The sequence below is a fragment of the Xenopus tropicalis genome, chromosome 1, assembly GCF_000004195.4.
Source record: "Xenopus tropicalis strain Nigerian chromosome 1, UCB_Xtro_10.0, whole genome shotgun sequence".
NCBI classification, from domain to species: Eukaryota; Metazoa; Chordata; class Amphibia; order Anura; family Pipidae; genus Xenopus; species Xenopus tropicalis.
Genome location: NC_030677.2, coordinates 5,943,428 through 5,963,428, shown reverse-complemented (window position 1 = coordinate 5,963,428; position 20,001 = coordinate 5,943,428). Strand labels below are relative to the sequence as shown.

Here is a 20,001-nt window from a genome sequence, read left to right as displayed (position 1 = left end):
CAGTAGGTTTATCATCTTCCTGAATTGTCCTTAATTTGAACATCAAAGAATCAAAGTTCATGACACAAATAACCCAGATAGCAAAAATCATGTGGTCCAGATCTGGCCCAGACCCATCGTAAGTTCTGGGCCAGATTCGCGCAACTGACTTGGGCCGATGTCTTTTGGCACAACGGGCCAATACTGGCATAGATCCGATTGTACTTATCCGGACCAGCACTGAGCCGGCTCCGGGCCAGATGTGGATTCCTTTATGATGATCTGGCTCAAATGTGGACCAGATCTGGTCCAGCTCTGTTCTGGTTTTGGTCCCATACCAGCCCCAGATGTGGGCCAGAAGTGTGGAATAGATGTGGGCCAGATGTGGATTCCTTTATGATGATCTGGCTCAAATGTGGACCAGATCTGGTCCAGCTCTGTTCTGGTTTTGGTCCCATACCAGCCCCAGATGTGGGCCAGAAGTGTGGAATAGATGTGGGCCAGATGTGGATTCCTTTATGATGATCTGGCTCAAATGTGGACCAGATCTGGTCCAGCTCTGTTCTGGTTTTGGTCCCATACCAGCCCCAGATGTGGGCCAGAAGTGTGGAATAGATGTGGGCCAGATGTGGTTCACATTTGCGCCAAATCATCATAGTATCTGGCCTGGAGTTCGCTCAGCTGACTCAGATCTGGCCCAAGACTATGTTGTCTAGAATTTCAAGCATTTATTATCTAAAATATCTTTTTTGTCTTTTGCTACTTATTTTTTTATATAAACAAATACTGTATTAAAATGCCTTCTGATCATCTAATGTTAATTCTAACACAACAGCCACTACTTTACTATAAACATACATAAACAATTACACAGAGCAGATTTGACCTTACTTTCTACCTAACACAGTTTTTTACTTACTGTGCTTCCATAATATTCACCAAGCTTAAATCAGTGCTACACAATAAGAAAAACCTAATTATTACCACATAGTTGTAATGCAACACTTCCTGAAATTTAAGTCAACTGAGATCTAATTTCAATTTAAGTTGCTAGTCACAAACATTATTTACCAATATTTTCTCCATGTTTTGAGCCTTGTTATGCTTTTACTAACAAAGACGGTAGGGGAGTGACAGGATAAGGAATAACATCCAATAAAGTCAGTGGTCACAAGCAGTTCTTGGACTACTGTTTAAGTATTGTTTTTCTGTTTCTGTTTCAAAGTAAAGTAAATTGACAGTATATTTATGCTAATAAAAGAAAAACAAACACTGATCTTTACAACACTGTTGACAAAAATAGTTATTGTGCAAAGTGTAAATAAAAAACAAATAAAACAGTACAAGAACAATGCAAATAAATTTATTTATTTATTTACTATTTTTTTTAACTGTGCAACTACAGGAGTTGGTCCCCTGTGTCCAAACAATGTGGTCAGAACAAAACAGAGAATACTAATAACAGATTTATCCCAATGAACAAAAACACAATCCGATAGAGCAGTCAAACAATTTAATTCCCATGGGCCATCTGAAAAAAAACAAAAAAAACACACCAATAAGAAAGCTGTTATTTTTCCACTAAAGCAGTGTTATGAGACAGACTATGGATAAACTGCAAATTAACTTATAACTTATTTTACTGATTAAGTTATCTTACAAATTCTAGTACAAAAAATATTTTCATTTATTTATTAATTTTTTATCTATAAATCAATGGCTGTTTAATAATGTTTGAGTTTTTTTGCATTAAATAAAAGTTGAAATTTATTTTTATCATGAAGTCAACCTCTATTACTGACTTGTTATCCTAATGAAAAAATGTAACTGCCACTATGCTTCTTGGATCTGAATTTACCTCAGTTAACGCCTCTTTGACTCTTGAACGCTCTTTCCGGCCACCGCCACGGTCAGGAGCAAGATTGAACCAACGGATGGCATAAGAATCTATCTCACTGTCTGCTGCATTGGTCGAAGACTGGTTCTTTCTTACAGCCCCTGGTAAAAAGAAAAATAAGACTCTTTAACTTCACCCAGATCCAAATAACCAGGCCACGGTATTAGAAGCAGCAGTGGTCTCCTCATTTGAAGCATTGGCAAACCAAATATATAGAGGGATACCGTCCATACACCCCTTAACCCCACCCATGAAATCCCATGAATCCAGGTCTTTTCTAGAACGGTAAAAGTAATACACAAAAAAGCAAATAGCTGGTCCAAGTGGACACCACTCTGGGGCAATAACACCCTTACGCAATTCAGGACCTTCCCAGATGCTAACCTTTGGGCTGCTGCAGGGGTAAAGCACCTACATGATGTGGTGGAAGCAGGAGGTATCAAGCAATACGCTCAATTAAAGGAGGAATTTAACCTGCAGAACCACATGCTCTTCAGGTACCTCCAGCTGAAACATGCGTTCCAGATACAGTTCCCCAGGGAGCCCCCCAATATTACTGAAAGTACCCTTGAACGATACCTACACAGACCTAATCTGCTCAAACCCCTCAGCTGGTTCAATGCCATACTATTGCAGGGGAGCTTTGACTCAGTAAATCATATTAGGCTGAAATGGGCCCAGGACTTTCCCCAGCTAGATAATGATGTCTGGAAAGATATACTAGAACAAATAACTGAAAATAATACAGCAACAAGGGACCGCTACATACAGGTCAAATTCCTTAACAGAGTGTACCTAACCCCCCACAGGCTGGCACGCATATACCAGGGATACCCAGATGTGTGTAAAATGTAATGTAGATCAGGGCAATTACATCCATGTATTCTGGGAGTGTCCTAATCCAGCAGTACAGGACCACCATACTCACCTTATGGCTCACCATATGGGCTCCTTGCTGGGACTCCCGAATATCAGGACACCTGAATTTTGCCTATTGGGCCATACGGAAGGTCTTACTTTGCCCTCAGGGGACAGGATATGTCTGCAGCAACTCCTACATTATGCCAAGAAAGCTATTTTGCTGACATGAAAAAATACGGAACCGCCAACCCTGGGATTTTGGATAAAGCTGGTGGATGACACACTCCCAAGACAGAAACTTACCTACCTGGCCCGAGGATGCCCGGCCAAGTTCGACAAAATATGGAGCTGCTGGCTGACAGTACGAACGAATAGCATAACCCACTAATACCTCAACAAACCCTAGACAAGTAGCTAGGCACCGTTACAAATGAAACTTCTTCAAATGTAAACGCCCACCACTGAGTATTACCATGTATGAGTACCTTCTTTCTTTCCTATTTTCTTTCACTTCCTCCTTTACTATTCTCTTTTTGTTCCAAAATTAATAAAGAAAAACTTTCAAAAAAGAATCTTTAACTTCCACAGAATAATAAGCTCCATAATAATGGCATAGTAACTTTATTGTTTAGGTTTTAAAGATGTATCTAATACTCAACTTCTTGGTATTACTCAATACTTACTGATCAACAAACTTCTTGTGAGCATTTCCTTAAAGCACTTCTTCCCATTGACTCCTTTCCAGTTTATTTGTTTGGCTACTGCATCTGAGTAAAGCCTTGAAAGTATGTTCCATGTCACTCTTTTGGTGTTTTGACCTCCAACAGCACCCAGAGCAGATATCTGAAAAGACAAAAATATATTATATTGTCTGCTCTAATCAAAACGAAAAATTTTTATATAATGTAGAGAACAGCATATTCCAGGGGCCGTTTTACGGTGAGGACCCTCTCTGACTACAAAAGTAGAGAGAGACATTAGTAAAGTCAAGACGCTTTTATTGTCATTACAACCACATATAGCTGACGCAGTACACAGTGAAATGAAACGTTCCTAAAGGACCCTGATGCTACATACTGTAGACAACATAATTCAGGTCCAGGATCCAATTACAGAGGGAGGTGTTCAGGGCCGGCAGGCTCAATTACTCAATCTGGTGCTGTGGAATGATTGTACTGGATGCTGAACTGAAGTCTATGAACAGCATTCATGTATGTCCAGGTGTGTAAGGGCCAGATGGAAGGTTGTGGCATCATCCATGGAGCAGTTAGGATGATATTCAAACTGCAAGGGGTTCAATGAGCGTGATAGCTGTGTTTTGATTTGTTTCCTGATGAGTCTCTCAAAACACTTCTTCACAGTGGGTGTGAGAGCAAAAGGACGTTAGTAATTGAAGCAGGAAACTGTAGACATCTTCAGCGCAGGGACAACGGTCATTGTCTTGAGGCATGTAGGAACAACAGCGCTGCTCAGGAAAATGTTAAAGATGCTAGCTGTTCTGCACATTCCGTGAACGCTCTGCCAGGAATGTTGTCTGGTCCAGCAGATTTCCATGGGTTAACTCTGCATAGAGTTTGCTTAATGTTTCTTAATGGACAGACTGAGCACCTGATCACTGGAGGGAGGGATGGTCTTGATCACGTTGTTCTCTACCATGAACCGAATGAGTACCAAACTTTATATTAATTGGTGCCCTGTATCTAACACTCTCACCTTAAATAATATGTAACCAAAACTAAGAATTAATATTAATATTTGAGGCCAGTATCACTACAACAGGCACAGAACCACTTGAGATAACGTAGGTACAACAACCATAAAGTAGCTTTAGATAATGGGAAAAAACATACCATGTTTTGTTTAGCTTGTGAATTTCTTGAGTCTTTAAGCCATTCCTCAAACTCCTCAACTTCAGGCACAGTGGTCAGGGGGATACTGATGTCTTTAGGCATTTCAGCCACAGGAGCCTCTGTCCCCAGTCTTGCAGCAAGATTGTTCACAGCAGCAGCAATCGCCGTTTGCTGTTCCTTCACATAATCCAATAAAGTTAGGATGTGCAGCTGAGCAGCTACAATAAAGGAAAGATTGAAAGTTTTCTTATTATATATCATTTTGAAAAACTGGATGTTTGAAATAAAAAAAAAAAAAAAAAAAAAAGATTTTACCAGAGCATGGAATTGGTCCAGTGCCTGTCTTCCCCAGTCTAAATGTGGGCCTAAAGAAATGCTCATCTGGCAGAGGCGTGGCAGAGATCTGGCCCATAGAGCTTGATGGTGTGTGAGAGACACGTGTTGCAACTTGAGGCCCTGAGCATGGGGAGAGTCATTATTTTTAGCTCACTGACTGTTGATCAAAGATGGCATGCAAAGAATTATTAAAAAATATACTATATATATATATATATATATATATATTAATTATTATAAAAAAATACCTGAGCAAAAATCATCTTGAAAATGCATCGTATCAAAATGGCCAACAGAGGAGTGGGGCAGAGGACTGGAAGGCATGCAAGATGTACTTAAGGGGGCAGGTGGTGCTGCTGTGAAACATAGGTATGTCAATAACATATTTTTAAGTGAATAACAACAAATTATGAAAAATTTACTATTATAATAATAAATCCTTTATGTTTATAGTTTCTATTAATTATGTGCACTTACAACGAACAATGTTCAGCCAAGATCTGTCAGATTCACTCAGCACATAAAAACATTAACTTTACAGTTACATTAACTGCATCAGATCCAGACAAGTACCTTGACTTAAGATAAAATTTGCCACGGCTTGACTGTATATACATGTTCAGTTGTAACATTAACATAACAGTATTAAAAAACTATTCAACAAAAATACAAGAATATACCAGTAAAATAAGATTCCGTCTGCCTCTGGTCTAGGAGAGGTCTAGCAGTAGTCTGGCAAGCTTCATTGTCAGGAGTAGGGGGAGGAATAGGTGGTACTGGACAAGGGAGGACATTGTGGCATCTCCTCTTTATAGCCATCTCTGGCTCACTGTCAGAGTCTGTATCGCCAAAGATTTGCCTAACAAACAAAACAAACACCAACTAATCATAATGTTTGGCAGGGTTAAAAACTTAAAGCAATTTGTTAAAGATTAAAACCTAAAAACACTCAAAATACATAAAAAGACACACAAAATATTAAATTAACCTACACTATGGAATCTATAGTATGGCTTGTATCAATTGACCCTTTATAGTACTGCAAAATATCCAAACAGTCCATTGCTTCCTTTGGCAATTATAGCAAATTACTTCAAAGCAAAAAAAGAGAAGTTTACACTACCTAGCCTTTAAGCTCTATAGTTAAATATTTCTAAACGTATTTTAAATGGTATATACAGTGGTGTGAAAAACTATTTGCCCCCTTCCTGATTTCTTATTCTTTTGCATGTTTGTCACACTTAAATGTTTCTGATCATCAAACACATTTAACTATTAGTCAAAGATAACACAAGTAAACACAAAATGCAGTTTTTAAATGAGGGTTTTTATTATTTAGGGAGAAAAAAAATCCAAACCTACATGGCCCTGTGTGAAAAAGTAATTGCCCCCTGAACCTAATAACTGGTTGGGCCACCCTTAGCAGCAATAACTGCAATCAAGCGTTTGCGATAACTTGCAACGAGTCTTTTACAGCGCTCTGGAGGAATTTTGGCCCACTCATCTTTGCAGAATAGTAATTCAGCTTTATTTGAGGGTTTTCTAGCATGAACCGCCTTTTTAAGGTCATGCCACAACATCTCAATAGGATTCAGGTCAGGACTTTGACTAGGCCACTCCAAAGTCTTCATTTTGTTTTTCTTCAGCCATTCAGAGGTGGATTTGCTGGTGTGTTTTGGGTCATTGTCCTGCTGCAGCACCCAAGATTGCTTCAGCTTGAGTTGACGAACAGATGGCCGGACATTCTCCTTCAGGATTTTTTGGTAGACAGTAGAATTCATGGTTCCATCTATCACAGCAAGCCTTCCAGGTCCTGAAGCAGCAAAACAACCCCAAACCATCACACTACCGCCACCATATTTTACTGTTGGTATGATGTTCTTTTTCTGAAATGCTGTGTTACTTTTACGCCAGATGTAACGGGACACGCACCTTCCAAAAAGTTCAACTTTTGTCTCGTCGGTCCACAAGGTATTTTCCCCAAAGTCTTGGCAATCATTGAGATGTTTTTTAGCAAAATTGAGACGAGCCATAATGTTCTTTTTGCTTAAAAGTGGTTTACGCCTTGGAAATCTGCCATGCAGGCCGTTTTTGCCCAGTCTCTTTCTTATGGTGGAGTCGTGAACACTGACCTTAATTGAGGCAAGTGAGGCCTGCAGTTCTTTAGATGTTGTCCTGGGGTCTTTTGTGGCCTCTCGGATGAGTTTTCTCTGCGCTCTTGGGGTAATTTTGGTCGGCCGGCCACTCCTGGGAAGGTTCACCACTGTTCCATGTTTTTGCCATTTGTGGATAATGGCTCTCACTGTGGTTCGCTGGAGTCCCAAAGCTTTAGAAATGGCTTTATAACCTTTACCAGACTGATAGATCTCAATTACTTTTGTTCTCATTTGTTCCTGAATTTCTTTGGATCTTGGCATGATGTCTAGCTTTTGAGGTGCTTTTGGTCTACTTCTCTGTGTCAGGTAGCTCCTATTTAAGTGATTTCTTGATTGAAACAGGTGTGGCAGTAATCAGGCCTGGGGGTGACTACAGAAATTGATATTGAAATTGAAAATTGAAATTGATAAACCACAGTTAAGTTATTTTTTAACAAGGGGGGCAATCACTTTTTCACACAGGGCCATGTAGATTTGGAGTTTTTTTTCTCCCTTAATAACGTAAACCTTCATTTAAAAACTGCATTTTGTGTTCAATTATGTTATCTTTGACTAATAGTTAATGGTTTTTGATGATCAGAAACATTTAAGTGTGACAAACATGCAAAAGAATAAGAAATCAGGAAGGGGGCAAATAGTTTTTCACACCACTGTAGTAGTAGTGGAGTAATAGTCTCAGAATATGAAACCTTGGCTTAATTTTTCTCTTCCTAATCACTTCTTCCTCCTCATCTGTTTGTAATTCAGAGGTATTGCAGGTCAGCAAGGCCCTCAGTTTCTGTCTTGCTTTAAGGTAATCACCTGATCAGAATTCACAAAAAATAAATAAAATTAATTAAATAAATACCCTCACTTCTACAATCTCAAATTGAATCTGCAATCCGTCTGTGCCTGTCGCCCATCTGACCCGCATCCGACACATAAATATTACTCCACCTGTTATAGTACATCAAATATTAGCTGTTCATTTAAATTTTCTGTGAAAATCATCAGAACTACCATGCTCAGGGATCATCCGATCATCTCAATCGGAATGCAGTTTATGCATGGAGCGCTCTTCTAACAATCTGATCTGAATCATGTGTGTTAGTGAGGACTAGAATTGAGAACCACTGATCTAAAGTGGTTTGGCTGTTGTTCTAGACCCACTATTAAGTACTGACTGTTAAATTTGTGTAAATTAATGTGTACAATATAGAAATTTGAAACCATTAATAATTGAAATTAAAAAATTTTTAAGTTTAGTTCACAGAAATTACAAATAAATTTCATTTTATTTCTAAAGCAGATTCTTACCTGTTCTTGAATGGACTCGAACATCATATTTTTTCCAGTCTGCTCCTGGCTCTTCACATTTTTGAACAGCTCGGTTTATGCGTTCGTCGCTTCTATAGTTTGGCCACCAAGTGACACCATCTTCAAGCCATGATTCAGATATAATGTTAACAGTGTTTGTTTCTATAAATTCCACAACCAAAAACATCTGAAAAAGAAGTTTTTGCAGAAAGTATTACATATTTTAAAAGACATACAACATTCCTTTAACATTTTCCTTCAATCCATGTACTAGCATTCTTTGATCATACTGTTATCACCAGCATAGATTGCCTTTTCCCTCAAACAATTAAAATTGACACAACATACAAGCACAGGTAACAACATATATAGTACCTCACAAAAATGAGTACACCTCTCACATTTTTGTAAATACTTTAATATACCTTTTCATGTGACAACACTTAAGAAATGCCACTCTGCTCCAATGTACAATAGTGAGTGTACAGCCTGTAAGAACAGTGCACATTTACTGTCCCCTCAAAATAACTCAACACACAGACATTAATGTCTAAACTGCTGGCAACAAAAGTGAGTACACCCCTAAGTGGAAATGTCCAAAATTGGTCCCAATTAGCCATTTCCCTCCCTAGTCCCTAAATTTGGTGTTATTGCTCTCACACTCTCTCATACTGGTCACTGGAAGTTCAACATGGCTCCTCATGGCAAAGAACTCTCTGAGGATCTGAAAAAAACAATTGTTGCTCTACATAAAGATGGAAAAGGATATAAGTGCTAGAAAATAATGGTGAATGGTGGGACCAACGTGTCAAAATATTGACACGTTGGTCCCAATTTGGACATTTCCATTTGGGGTGTTGCCAGCGGTTTAGACATTAATGGCTGTGTGTTGGGTTATTTTGAGAGGACAGCAAATGTACACTGTTATACAGGCTGTACACTCTCTACTGTACACTGGAGCAGCGGCATTTCTTCAATGTTGTCACATGAAAAGATAGAATAAAATATTTACAAAAATTTCTGGTGTACTTTTTTTATACTGTACATGAAATGAAGTGTTACTGTCAATGCTTCATAAAATGTATTATAAAGCCATCAGTCATTTACCACTTACCCCAAGTTACCTGCTCCCCCCTTTTTCTTGTTAGTTGTTTTTCTTTTTAGTTTTATTAACATGTAAATAAGATAACTGACTCAATTTTGCTGTATTACACTTAATAATATATTTTGTTATTTCTCAAAAAATAAATTGTTCAAGTTAGAAATTTACCAGAGAAGAGTAAAAGCAAAAGAAAATTTACAAAGTAAACCTCATCAGAACTACCATGCTCTGGGATCATGGTCAGGGATCATCCGATCATGCATGGAGCGCTCTTCTATCGATCTGATCTGAATCGGGTGTGTTAGTGAGGACTAGAATTGAGAACCACTGATCTAAAGTGGTTTATTTGGAATACTCACATTTTCAAAATCCAGTATCCAGAAACCTTTGTGAAGTAAAGCAGTCTTTTGTCAGTTTTTGTCAGTCTTTTTCGTCATATTGTTCCTAACCCCATCCCTAACCTGAACTAGAGCTGTGTTCTATAAGCGGGTATGCAAGAGAGGCATGACAACAAATTTATCATTGTAAGGAAGGAGTACACACTTGTGAGAGATCTGTGATGCTTTGGCTACCCTTAATGGTCCTGTTGGCTCTGACACAATAAATACTCTAAGAAAATCCGAGCTCATTGGATAGTTGAAAAAATTTGCAATTTGTGTAAAAACTCTAAACACAACGTATATTTCCTTTACAGACTGAACAATGTTAAGAATAACACAAATGTCTTTGCCTATAGCAAAAACATTATCTCCTGTTGAAGCTTTCACTGACCAGTGTTCAGTCCTCAGCTCCCTGTACTGTGCTGTTGCTTGAAGGCCATCAGGAACAGGTCCAACATAATGTTGCATTCTTAAAGCTTTACAGGGCAACTCAGAACTACTGATTTTTTCAACCTCTGATAACCTTCTTATTATCTGCGCAAGAGGAAATTCTGGCTTTCTCACAAACTTCTTCAGTGTACGGAGGTAATTTTCATATGGAAAAGCTGAGATAGTGTCTAAAGAACCATGTAGTTTGGCATCAGCTGACAGGTGGACCAAGGCATGCACATTATACACTAAGGCATCTTTTCCATAAAGCTCCCCAACATGTTTTACAAATGCTGTAAGAAGCGTGTTTGCATAATTGTTAAACAAAGAATAAAGCTGCGGGCTAACAAGGATGCAAATACCTGTATAAAATAACATAAAGTTGTTATATAAATTATGATCTAAATACGGTGCCAGAGCAACAGAACCAGTATACAACAGAAACTGTCTAAGTTCAGTAGCTTTCCAACGATCTAGTTCTCTCAAAGATCTTGGTTTCCTTACAAACTCAACTGGTATGTACGCACGCATCTGAGTCAGAGTTTGAGAAATGCGATCAACACAACCGGAGGACAAGCGAAATTTCAAAGGGCCCCTCAGCCAAACATTTAACAATTTACGTGTAACACCTAAACATGCAAGGTGCATGTAATCTATAGGAAATCTAGTCACCATGCCCACATCTAGACCAAAAAATCCATGTGGTCCATCATGATGATGGTCCTCGTCAACTTTGTCTGAAAATGATGAATCAGTCCGTAACACAAAATCATTCTGGGGGTATGTCATTCTGTGGTTAACATAAACTCCTGGCTGGCAACACTTATCACATCCATGATAACCATTGTGTGCCTTTACGTTTTTTACAAAAGCTCTAGCAGGGGTATCACATACAACAGAATCCAGTTCAAAGAAAACCTTTTTTTCTTTAAAATAGACTCCTTCCTGCAGCTGTTTTAACTCGTGGGTAAAGTCTTTCAAATATTCATCAGGGGCATTTGGTTTTTTGGTACCACAGAAGAGCCCGATAACAACAGGTTCTTTCATTGGGGCATTTAACAAGAGTCCTAAAATGGGCCATAACTGTAAATTTGTGCTCTTAAACAATGGCAAGCCATCAATGTTTACTTGCAATTTAAAAGTAAAGCCATTTGGAAACTTTTCAATTAGTTTGGTTAGGGTGTTCCAGAGAGCTGTCAGGATACCTCTATAATGATAAAACCCACCACATTTTTGTTGAATTTTATATTCAGTTTTTGTTTTAAGGATGGTTCGGGCATCCTTTGGAAGTTCTGGGTGGTACACTCTCAACAAACTAAGGAGAGCTGATAGGGCAACTAAAGAAACACCAAACTGTACAGACCAGTTGGCTAAAGTTTCAACAAAGCTGACTGGCTCATCTGCAACCTCTGGTTCGGATTCAGAGTCAGGCTCTGAAACACACTGTCTTTCAGTCAATCCTCCAAAATCATCTGTGCAAATAGAATCTAAATGCTCGTCTGTCCGAGAGAGTCTTGAGTCACTGTCATTGGTTGTGGAATATGCATCAGCTTCGTAAGCTGTTGTAAAAGTTGGTTCTGGTTGTAAGTCTGCAATGTCATGCAGGCGTTTTTCAAGTGCAATGCGAGCCCTCCGTCTGACTCCAGAACTTGTTAAAGGTGGTTCCCTCCTTTTCATAGTCTCTAAATAAATATTAAGTGTGAACAAAAAAAATTCAGTGTTTCTTATTTCTTATTTTTAGCCTATTATTAACATATTTACTGGTAAATGGTTAAAATGATTGCGCCTCCGCGTAGGGACAGTAACCGGGGGACAGAGGTATTGCAAGTAGTTATAAAGGGTGAAGGAGCTGGAGTATGTAGATGGGAGCAGGGAGGAGGATATGTGGATGGAGTATGGACAGACAGCAGGGGGGTTAAAGGAAGTGACTACCTTAGGGAGCACCATGCATACAATTAGAAGAAATGAAGTGCATTTTGCCATTATCAGGTGAGGTGTAGTCTTGTAGCGTCAGAGAATGGCAATGGTTCCTCAGTGCATTAATGAGTTGGTCTGCATTTGAGACAGTTCTTTAATTTCAAGCAGCAGTCTGTAGTGGCTCTCCTTGTAGGTCTCCTCTGATTAACTCCTTGTTAAACTCGTTCAGATCACTTGTAAACGAATCACTTTGGAACAAATCACCCTTGCAAATGCTCAACCCCCAGCAAATGCTCTCCCCTAAGAAAGTCTTAATAGGGAGAGGCAAAGCTGGGGAATCACAACTGATTGTAATTGATCAAGCAACAGGCTAATCACCCAGCTGTGTCAGAGGGGGGGAGTATAGCAAGAGTGAAGATGAACCCTGATATAAAGTGACTTACAGAGTTTATTTACAGAGGAGTTTTATGGGGGGTCATAAAATGTACAAAACTACAGAAAGAGCTAATAGTCTATAGATTTTGGCTAGTGCCAAAAATGAAAATTACCAGTAAAAACTGTACAAATGCAGACAACAAGGCCACAGAGTAGATGGAATGGAGGGCAGATATAGCAGATTTACCAGTAAAAACTGTACAAATGCAGACAAGGCCACAGAGTAGATGGAATGGAGGGCAGGTATAGCAGATTTACCAGTAAAAACTGTACAAATGCAGACAACAAGGCCACAGAGTAGATGGAATGGAGGGCAGATATAGCAGATTTACCAGTAAAAACTGTACAAATGCAGACAACAAGGCCACAGAGTAGATGGAATGGAGGGCAGATATAGCAGATTTACCAGTAAAAACTGTACAAATGCAGACAACAAGGCCACAGAGTAGATGGAATGGAGGGCAGATATAGCAGATTTACCAGTAAAAACTGTACAAATGCAGACAAGGCCACAGAGTAGATGGAATGGAGGGCAGATATAGCAGATTTACCAGTAAAAACTGTACAAATGCAGACAAGGCCACAGAGTAGATGGAATGGAGAGCAGGTATAGCAGATTTACCAGTAAAAACTGTACAAATGCAGACAACAAGGCCACAGAGTAGATGGAATGGAGGGCAGATATAGCAGATTTACCAGTAAAAACTGTACAAATGCAGACAAGGCCACAGAGTAGATGGAATGGAGGGCAGATATAGCAGATTTACCAGTAAAAACTGTACAAATGCAGACAAGGCCACAGAGTAGATGGAATGGAGTGCAGATATAGCAGATTTACCAGTAAAAACTGTACAAATGCAGACAAGGCCACAGAGTAGATGGAATGGAGGGCAGGTATAGCAGATTTACCAGTAAAAACTGTACAAATGCAGACAAGGCCACAGAGTAGATGGAATGGAGGGCAGGTATAGCAGATTTACCAGTAAAAACTGTACAAATGCAGACAACAAGGCCACAGAGTAGATGGAATGGAGGGCAGGTATAGCAGATTTACCAGTAAAAACTGTACAAATGCAGACAAGGCCACAGAGTAGATGGAATGGAGTGCAGATATAGCAGATTTACCAGTAAAAACTGTACAAATGCAGACAAGGCCACAGAGTAGATGGAATGGAGGGCAGGTATAGCAGATTTACCAGTAAAAACTGTACAAATGCAGACAAGGCCACAGAGTAGATGGAATGGAGGGCAGGTATAGCAGATTTACCAGTAAAAACTGTACAAATGCAGACAACAAGGCCACAGAGTAGATGGAATGGAGGGCAGATATAGCAGATTTACCAGTAAAAACTGTACAAATGCAGACAAGGCCACAGAGTAGATGGAATGGAGTGCAGATATAGCAGATTTACCAGTAAAAACTGTACAAATGCAGACAAGGCCACAGAGTAGATGGAATGGAGGGCAGGTATAGCAGATTTACCAGTAAAAACTGTACAAATGCAGACAACAAGGCCACAGAGTAGATGGAATGGAGGGCAGATATAGCAGATTTACCAGTAAAAACTGTACAAATGCAGACAAGGCCACAGAGTAGATGGAATGGAGGGCAGATATAGCAGATTTACCAGTAAAAACTGTACAAATGCAGACAACAAGGCCACAGAGTAGATGGAATGGAGGGCAGGTATAGCAGATTTACCAGTAAAAACTGTACAAATGCAGACAACAAGGCCACAGAGTAGATGGAATAGAGGGCAGATATAGCAGATTTACCAGTAAAAACTGTACAAATGCAGACAAGGCCACAGAGTAGATGGAATGGAGGGCAGGTATAGCAGATTTACCAGTAAAAACTGTACAAATGCAGACAAGGCCACAGAGTAGATGGAATGGAGGGCAGATATAGCAGATTTACCAGTAAAAACTGTACAAATGCAGACAACAAGGCCACAGAGTAGATGGAATGGAGGGCAGGTATAGCAGATTTACCAGTAAAAACTGTACAAATGCAGACAACAAGGCCACAGAGTAGATGGAATGGAGGGCAGATATAGCAGATTTACCAGTAAAAACTGTACAAATGCAGACAACAAGGCCACAGAGTAGATGGAATGGAGGGCAGATATAGCAGATTTACCAGTAAAAACTGTACAAATGCAGACAAGGCCACAGAGTAGATGGAATGGAGGGCAGATATAGCAGATTTACCAGTAAAAACTGTACAAATGCAGACAAGGCCACAGAGTAGATGGAATGGAGGGCAGGTATAGCAGATTTACCAGTAAAAACTGTACAAATGCAGACAACAAGGCCACAGAGTAGATGGAATGGAGGGCAGATATAGCAGATTTACCAGTAAAAACTGTACAAATGCAGACAACAAGGCCACAGAGTAGATGGAATGGAGGGCAGGTATAGCAGATTTACCAGTAAAAACTGTACAAATGCAGACAACAAGGCCACAGAGTAGATGGAATGGAGGGCAGGTATAGCAGATTTACCAGTAAAAACTGTACAAATGCAGACAACAAGGCCACAGAGTAGATGGAATGGAGGGCAGGTATAGCAGATTTACCAGTAAAAACTGTACAAATGCAGACAAGGCCACAGAGTAGATGGAATGGAGGGCAGGTATAGCAGATTTACCAGTAAAAACTGTACAAATGCAGACAACAAGGCCACAGAGTAGATGGAATGGAGGGCAGATATAGCAGATTTACCAGTAAAACTGTACAAATGCAGACAAGGCCACAGAGTAGATGGAATGGAGTGCAGATATAGCAGATTTACCAGTAAAAACTGTACAAATGCAGACAAGGCCACAGAGTAGATGGAATGGAGGGCAGGTATAGCAGATTTACCAGTAAAAACTGTACAAATGCAGACAACAAGGCCACAGAGTAGATGGAATGGAGGGCAGATATAGCAGATTTACCAGTAAAAACTGTACAAATGCAGACAAGGCCACAGAGTAGATGGAATGGAGGGCAGATATAGCAGATTTACCAGTAAAAACTGTACAAATGCAGACAACAAGGCCACAGAGTAGATGGAATGGAGGGCAGGTATAGCAGATTTACCAGTAAAAACTGTACAAATGCAGACAACAAGGCCACAGAGTAGATGGAATAGAGGGCAGATATAGCAGATTTACCAGTAAAAACTGTACAAATGCAGACAAGGCCACAGAGTAGATGGAATGGAGGGCAGGTATAGCAGATTTACCAGTAAAAACTGTACAAATGCAGACAACAAGGCCACAGAGTAGATGGAATAGAGGGCAGATATAGCAGATTTACCAGTAAAAACTGTACAAATGCAGACAAGGCCACAGAGTAGATGGAATGGAGGGCAGGTATAGCAGATTTACCAGTAAAAACTGTACAAATGCAGACAACAAGGCCACAGAGTAGATGGAATGGAGGGCAGGTATAGCAGATTTACCAGTAAAAACTGTACAAATGCAGACAAGGCCACAGAGTAGATGGAATGGAGTGCAGATATAGCAGATTTACCAGTAAAAACTGTACAAATGCAGACAACAAGGCCACAGAGTAGATGGAATGGAGGGCAGGTATAGCAGATTTACCAGTAAAAACTGTACAAATGCAGACAACAAGGCCACAGAGTAGATGGAATGGAGGGCAGGTATAGCAGATTTACCAGTAAAAACTGTACAAATGCAGACAAGGCCACAGAGTAGATGGAATGGAGGGCAGGTATAGCAGATTTACCAGTAAAAACTGTACAAATGCAGACAAGGCCACAGAGTAGATGGAATGGAGTGCAGATATAGCAGATTTACCAGTAAAAACTGTACAAATGCAGACAAGGCCACAGAGTAGATGGAATAGAGGGCAGATATAGCAGATTTACCAGTAAAAACTGTACAAATGCAGACAAGGCCACAGAGTAGATGGAATGGAGGGCAGGTATAGCAGATTTACCAGTAAAAACTGTACAAATGCAGACAAGGCCACAGAGTAGATGGAATGGAGTGCAGATATAGCAGATTTACCAGTAAAAACTGTACAAATGCAGACAACAAGGCCACAGAGTAGATGGAATGGAGGGCAGGTATAGCAGATTTACCAGTAAAAACTGTACAAATGCAGACAACAAGGCCACAGAGTAGATGGAATGGAGGGCAGGTATAGCAGATTTACCAGTAAAAACTGTACAAATGCAGACAAGGCCACAGAGTAGATGGAATGGAGGGCAGATATAGCAGATTTACCAGTAAAAACTGTACAAATGCAGACAAGGCCACAGAGTAGATGGAATGGAGTGCAGATATAGCAGATTTACCAGTAAAAACTGTACAAATGCAGACAAGGCCACAGAGTAGATGGAATGGAGGGCAGGTATAGCAGATTTACCAGTAAAAACTGTACAAATGCAGACAACAAGGCCACAGAGTAGATGGAATGGAGGGCAGGTATAGCAGATTTACCAGTAAAAACTGTACAAATGCAGACAACAAGGCCACAGAGTAGATGGAATGGAGGGCAGGTATAGCAGATTTACCAGTAAAAACTGTACAAATGCAGACAACAAGGCCACAGAGTAGATGGAATGGAGGGCAGATATAGCAGATTTACCAGTAAAAACTGTACAAATGCAGACAACAAGGCCACAGAGTAGATGGAATGGAGGGCAGATATAGCAGATTTACCAGTAAAAACTGTACAAATGCAGACAACAAGGCCACAGAGTAGATGGAATGGAGGGCAGATATAGCAGATTTACCAGTAAAAACTGTACAAATGCAGACAACAAGGCCACAGAGTAGATGGAATGGAGGGCAGGTATAGCAGATTTACCAGTAAAAACTGTACAAATGCAGACAACAAGGCCACAGAGTAGATGGAATGGAGGGCAGATATAGCAGATTTACCAGTAAAAACTGTACAAATGCAGACAAGGCCACAGAGTAGATGGAATGGAGGGCAGGTATAGCAGATTTACCAGTAAAAACTGTACAAATGCAGACAAGGCCACAGAGTAGATGGAATGGAGGGCAGATATAGCAGATTTACCAGTAAAAACTGTACAAATGCAGACAACAAGGCCACAGAGTAGATGGAATGGAGGGCAGGTATAGCAGATTTACCAGTAAAAACTGTACAAATGCAGACAACAAGGCCACAGAGTAGATGGAATGGAGGGCAGATATAGCAGATTTACCAGTAAAAACTGTACAAATGCAGACAACAAGGCCACAGAGTAGATGGAATGGAGGGCAGATATAGCAGATTTACCAGTAAAAACTGTACAAATGCAGACAAGGCCACAGAGTAGATGGAATGGAGGGCAGGTATAGCAGATTTACCAGTAAAAACTGTACAAATGCAGACAACAAGGCCACAGAGTAGATGGAATAGAGGGCAGATATAGCAGATTTACCAGTAAAAACTGTACAAATGCAGACAAGGCCACAGAGTAGATGGAATGGAGGGCAGATATAGCAGATTTACCAGTAAAAACTGTACAAATGCAGACAACAAGGCCACAGAGTAGATGGAATGGAGGGCAGATATAGCAGATTTACCAGTAAAAACTGTACAAATGCAGACAAGGCCACAGAGTAGATGGAATGGAGGGCAGGTATAGCAGATTTACCAGTAAAAACTGTACAAATGCAGACAACAAGGCCACAGAGTAGATGGAATAGAGGGCAGATATAGCAGATTTACCAGTAAAACTGTACAAATGCAGACAAGGCCACAGAGTAGATGGAATGGAGGGCAGATATAGCAGATTTACCAGTAAAAACTGTACAAATGCAGACAACAAGGCCACAGAGTAGATGGAATGGAGGGCAGGTATAGCAGATTTACCAGTAAAAACTGTACAAATGCAGACAACAAGGCCACAGAGTAGATGGAATAGAGGGCAGATATAGCAGATTTACCAGTAAAAACTGTACAAATGCAGACAAGGCCACAGAGTAGATGGAATGGAGGGCAGATATAGCAGATTTACCAGTAAAAACTGTACAAATGCAGACAACAAGGCCACAGAGTAGATGGAATGGAGGGCAGATATAGCAGATTTACCAGTAAAAACTGTACAAATGCAGACAAGGCCACAGAGTAGATGGAATGGAGGGCAGATATAGCAGATTTACCAGTAAAAACTGTACAAATGCAGACAACATTATAGTATATTATTAGTGTATGTGTGTTTTTGTGTGTATTTGGCACTTACTTGTGTAGTAGATCGTGGATCTGCAGGGAGACAGCAGCAGCAGCAGTCTGGCAGTGAGTAGGAGTGGCAGGAAGCAGGGGGCTGAGCAGAGGGGGAAGCAGAGAAAGGCAGAAGGAGATAGTTAAAGCCAGGCACGGATTGCACGGCTTTTCTTATGGGGCCCCTGGGCTATCGCACCCCAGGAGCCACTCTTTCCCCCCCTCTGACTATTGTCTGGAGGCTGGGGAACAAGCGGGGAGTGAAGAAGCGGCTTCCAAAGCCGCTCCTCCGCTCCCAAATCCGGAAGTGCAGGACGTAGAATCTACGTTCTGTGGCACTTAGGTACTTTGTTACCCAGGATGTAGATTCTACGTCCTGTGGCACTAAAACTGTTAATAGACTGTGACTTACCTTTATGAAATTTGTAGCTCTGAGGATGTAGTACTACCACTGAAGCGCACTCGTTTTCACAGATGCGGCACAGATCCGTTTAGCGAATGTTCCCGCCCACTGACACCCGGCCCTGAGCTCTGAAACGGAGGTGACTGTAACGCGGATTTGCCGGTTTGAAAACGGATCTGGCTCGGAGTCAGCTGCTGTGTGGGAAACGGAGGTGACTGTAACGCGGATTTGCCGGTTTGAAAACGGATCTGGCTCGGAGTCAGCTGCTGTGTGGAAAACGGAGGTGACTGTAACGCGGATTTGCCGGTTTGAAAACGGATCTGGCTCGGAGTCAGCTGCTGTGTGGAAAACGGAGGTGACTGTAACGCGGATTTGCCAGTTTGAAAACGGATCTGGCTCGGAGTCAGCTGCTGTGTGGAAAACGGAGGTGACTGTAACGCGGATTTGCCGGTTTGAAAACGGATCTGGCTCGGAGTCAGCTGCTGTGTGGAAAACGGAGGTGACTGTAACGCGGATTTGCCGGTTTGAAAACGGATCTGGCTCGGAGTCAGTTGCTGTGTGGAAAACGGAGGTGACTGTAACGCGGATTTGCCGGTTTGAAAACGGATCTGGCTCGGAGTCAGCTGCTGTGTGGGAAGTCTGAAGCAAACTTAATGGCTTATTTTATTAAATTTTTGTACCATCATTTCAAATTCCATCCCAGGTACCATCCCAGAGTAGGAAGATATAGTTAAATTGCACCAGTAGTGTAGAATATGCTGATTTCAGG

General features: G+C 40.7%; 1 protein-coding gene across 1 annotated transcript; it reads right to left on the bottom strand.

The window, feature by feature from the left end:
- Positions 1–1,326: 1,326 nt before the first annotated feature.
- On the bottom strand, positions 1,327–18,887 carry LOC100498411. Its single transcript, XM_031895219.1, has 10 exons — positions 18,852–18,887; positions 8,376–8,562; positions 7,769–7,880; positions 5,604–5,782; positions 5,172–5,279; positions 4,903–5,043; positions 4,588–4,805; positions 3,421–3,580; positions 1,838–1,977; positions 1,327–1,510 (listed from the first exon to the last, which is right to left on the bottom strand). Exons 2-10 carry the CDS (start codon positions 8,560–8,562, stop codon positions 1,493–1,495), a joined length of 1,263 nt encoding a protein of 420 aa, XP_031751079.1. The 5' UTR covers positions 18,852–18,887; the 3' UTR covers positions 1,327–1,492.
- Positions 18,888–20,001: the final 1,114 nt, after the last annotated feature.

What these genes read in the sequence shown, in the direction of transcription:
- LOC100498411 (XM_031895219.1), bottom strand. Translation starts at nt 8,562, where the DNA reads ATGTTTTTGGTTGTGGAATTTATAGAAACAAACACTGTTAACATTATA. An exon ending in AAGAGAAAAATTAAGCCAAG is followed by an intron (nt 5,783 to 7,768) that starts GTTTCATATTCT and finishes TTTGTTTGTTAG; the next exon opens with GCAAATCTTTGGCGATACAG. An exon ending in TCAAGATGATTTTTGCTCAG is followed by an intron (nt 5,044 to 5,171) that starts GTATTTTTTTAT and finishes CCCCATGCTCAG; the next exon opens with GGCCTCAAGTTGCAACACGT.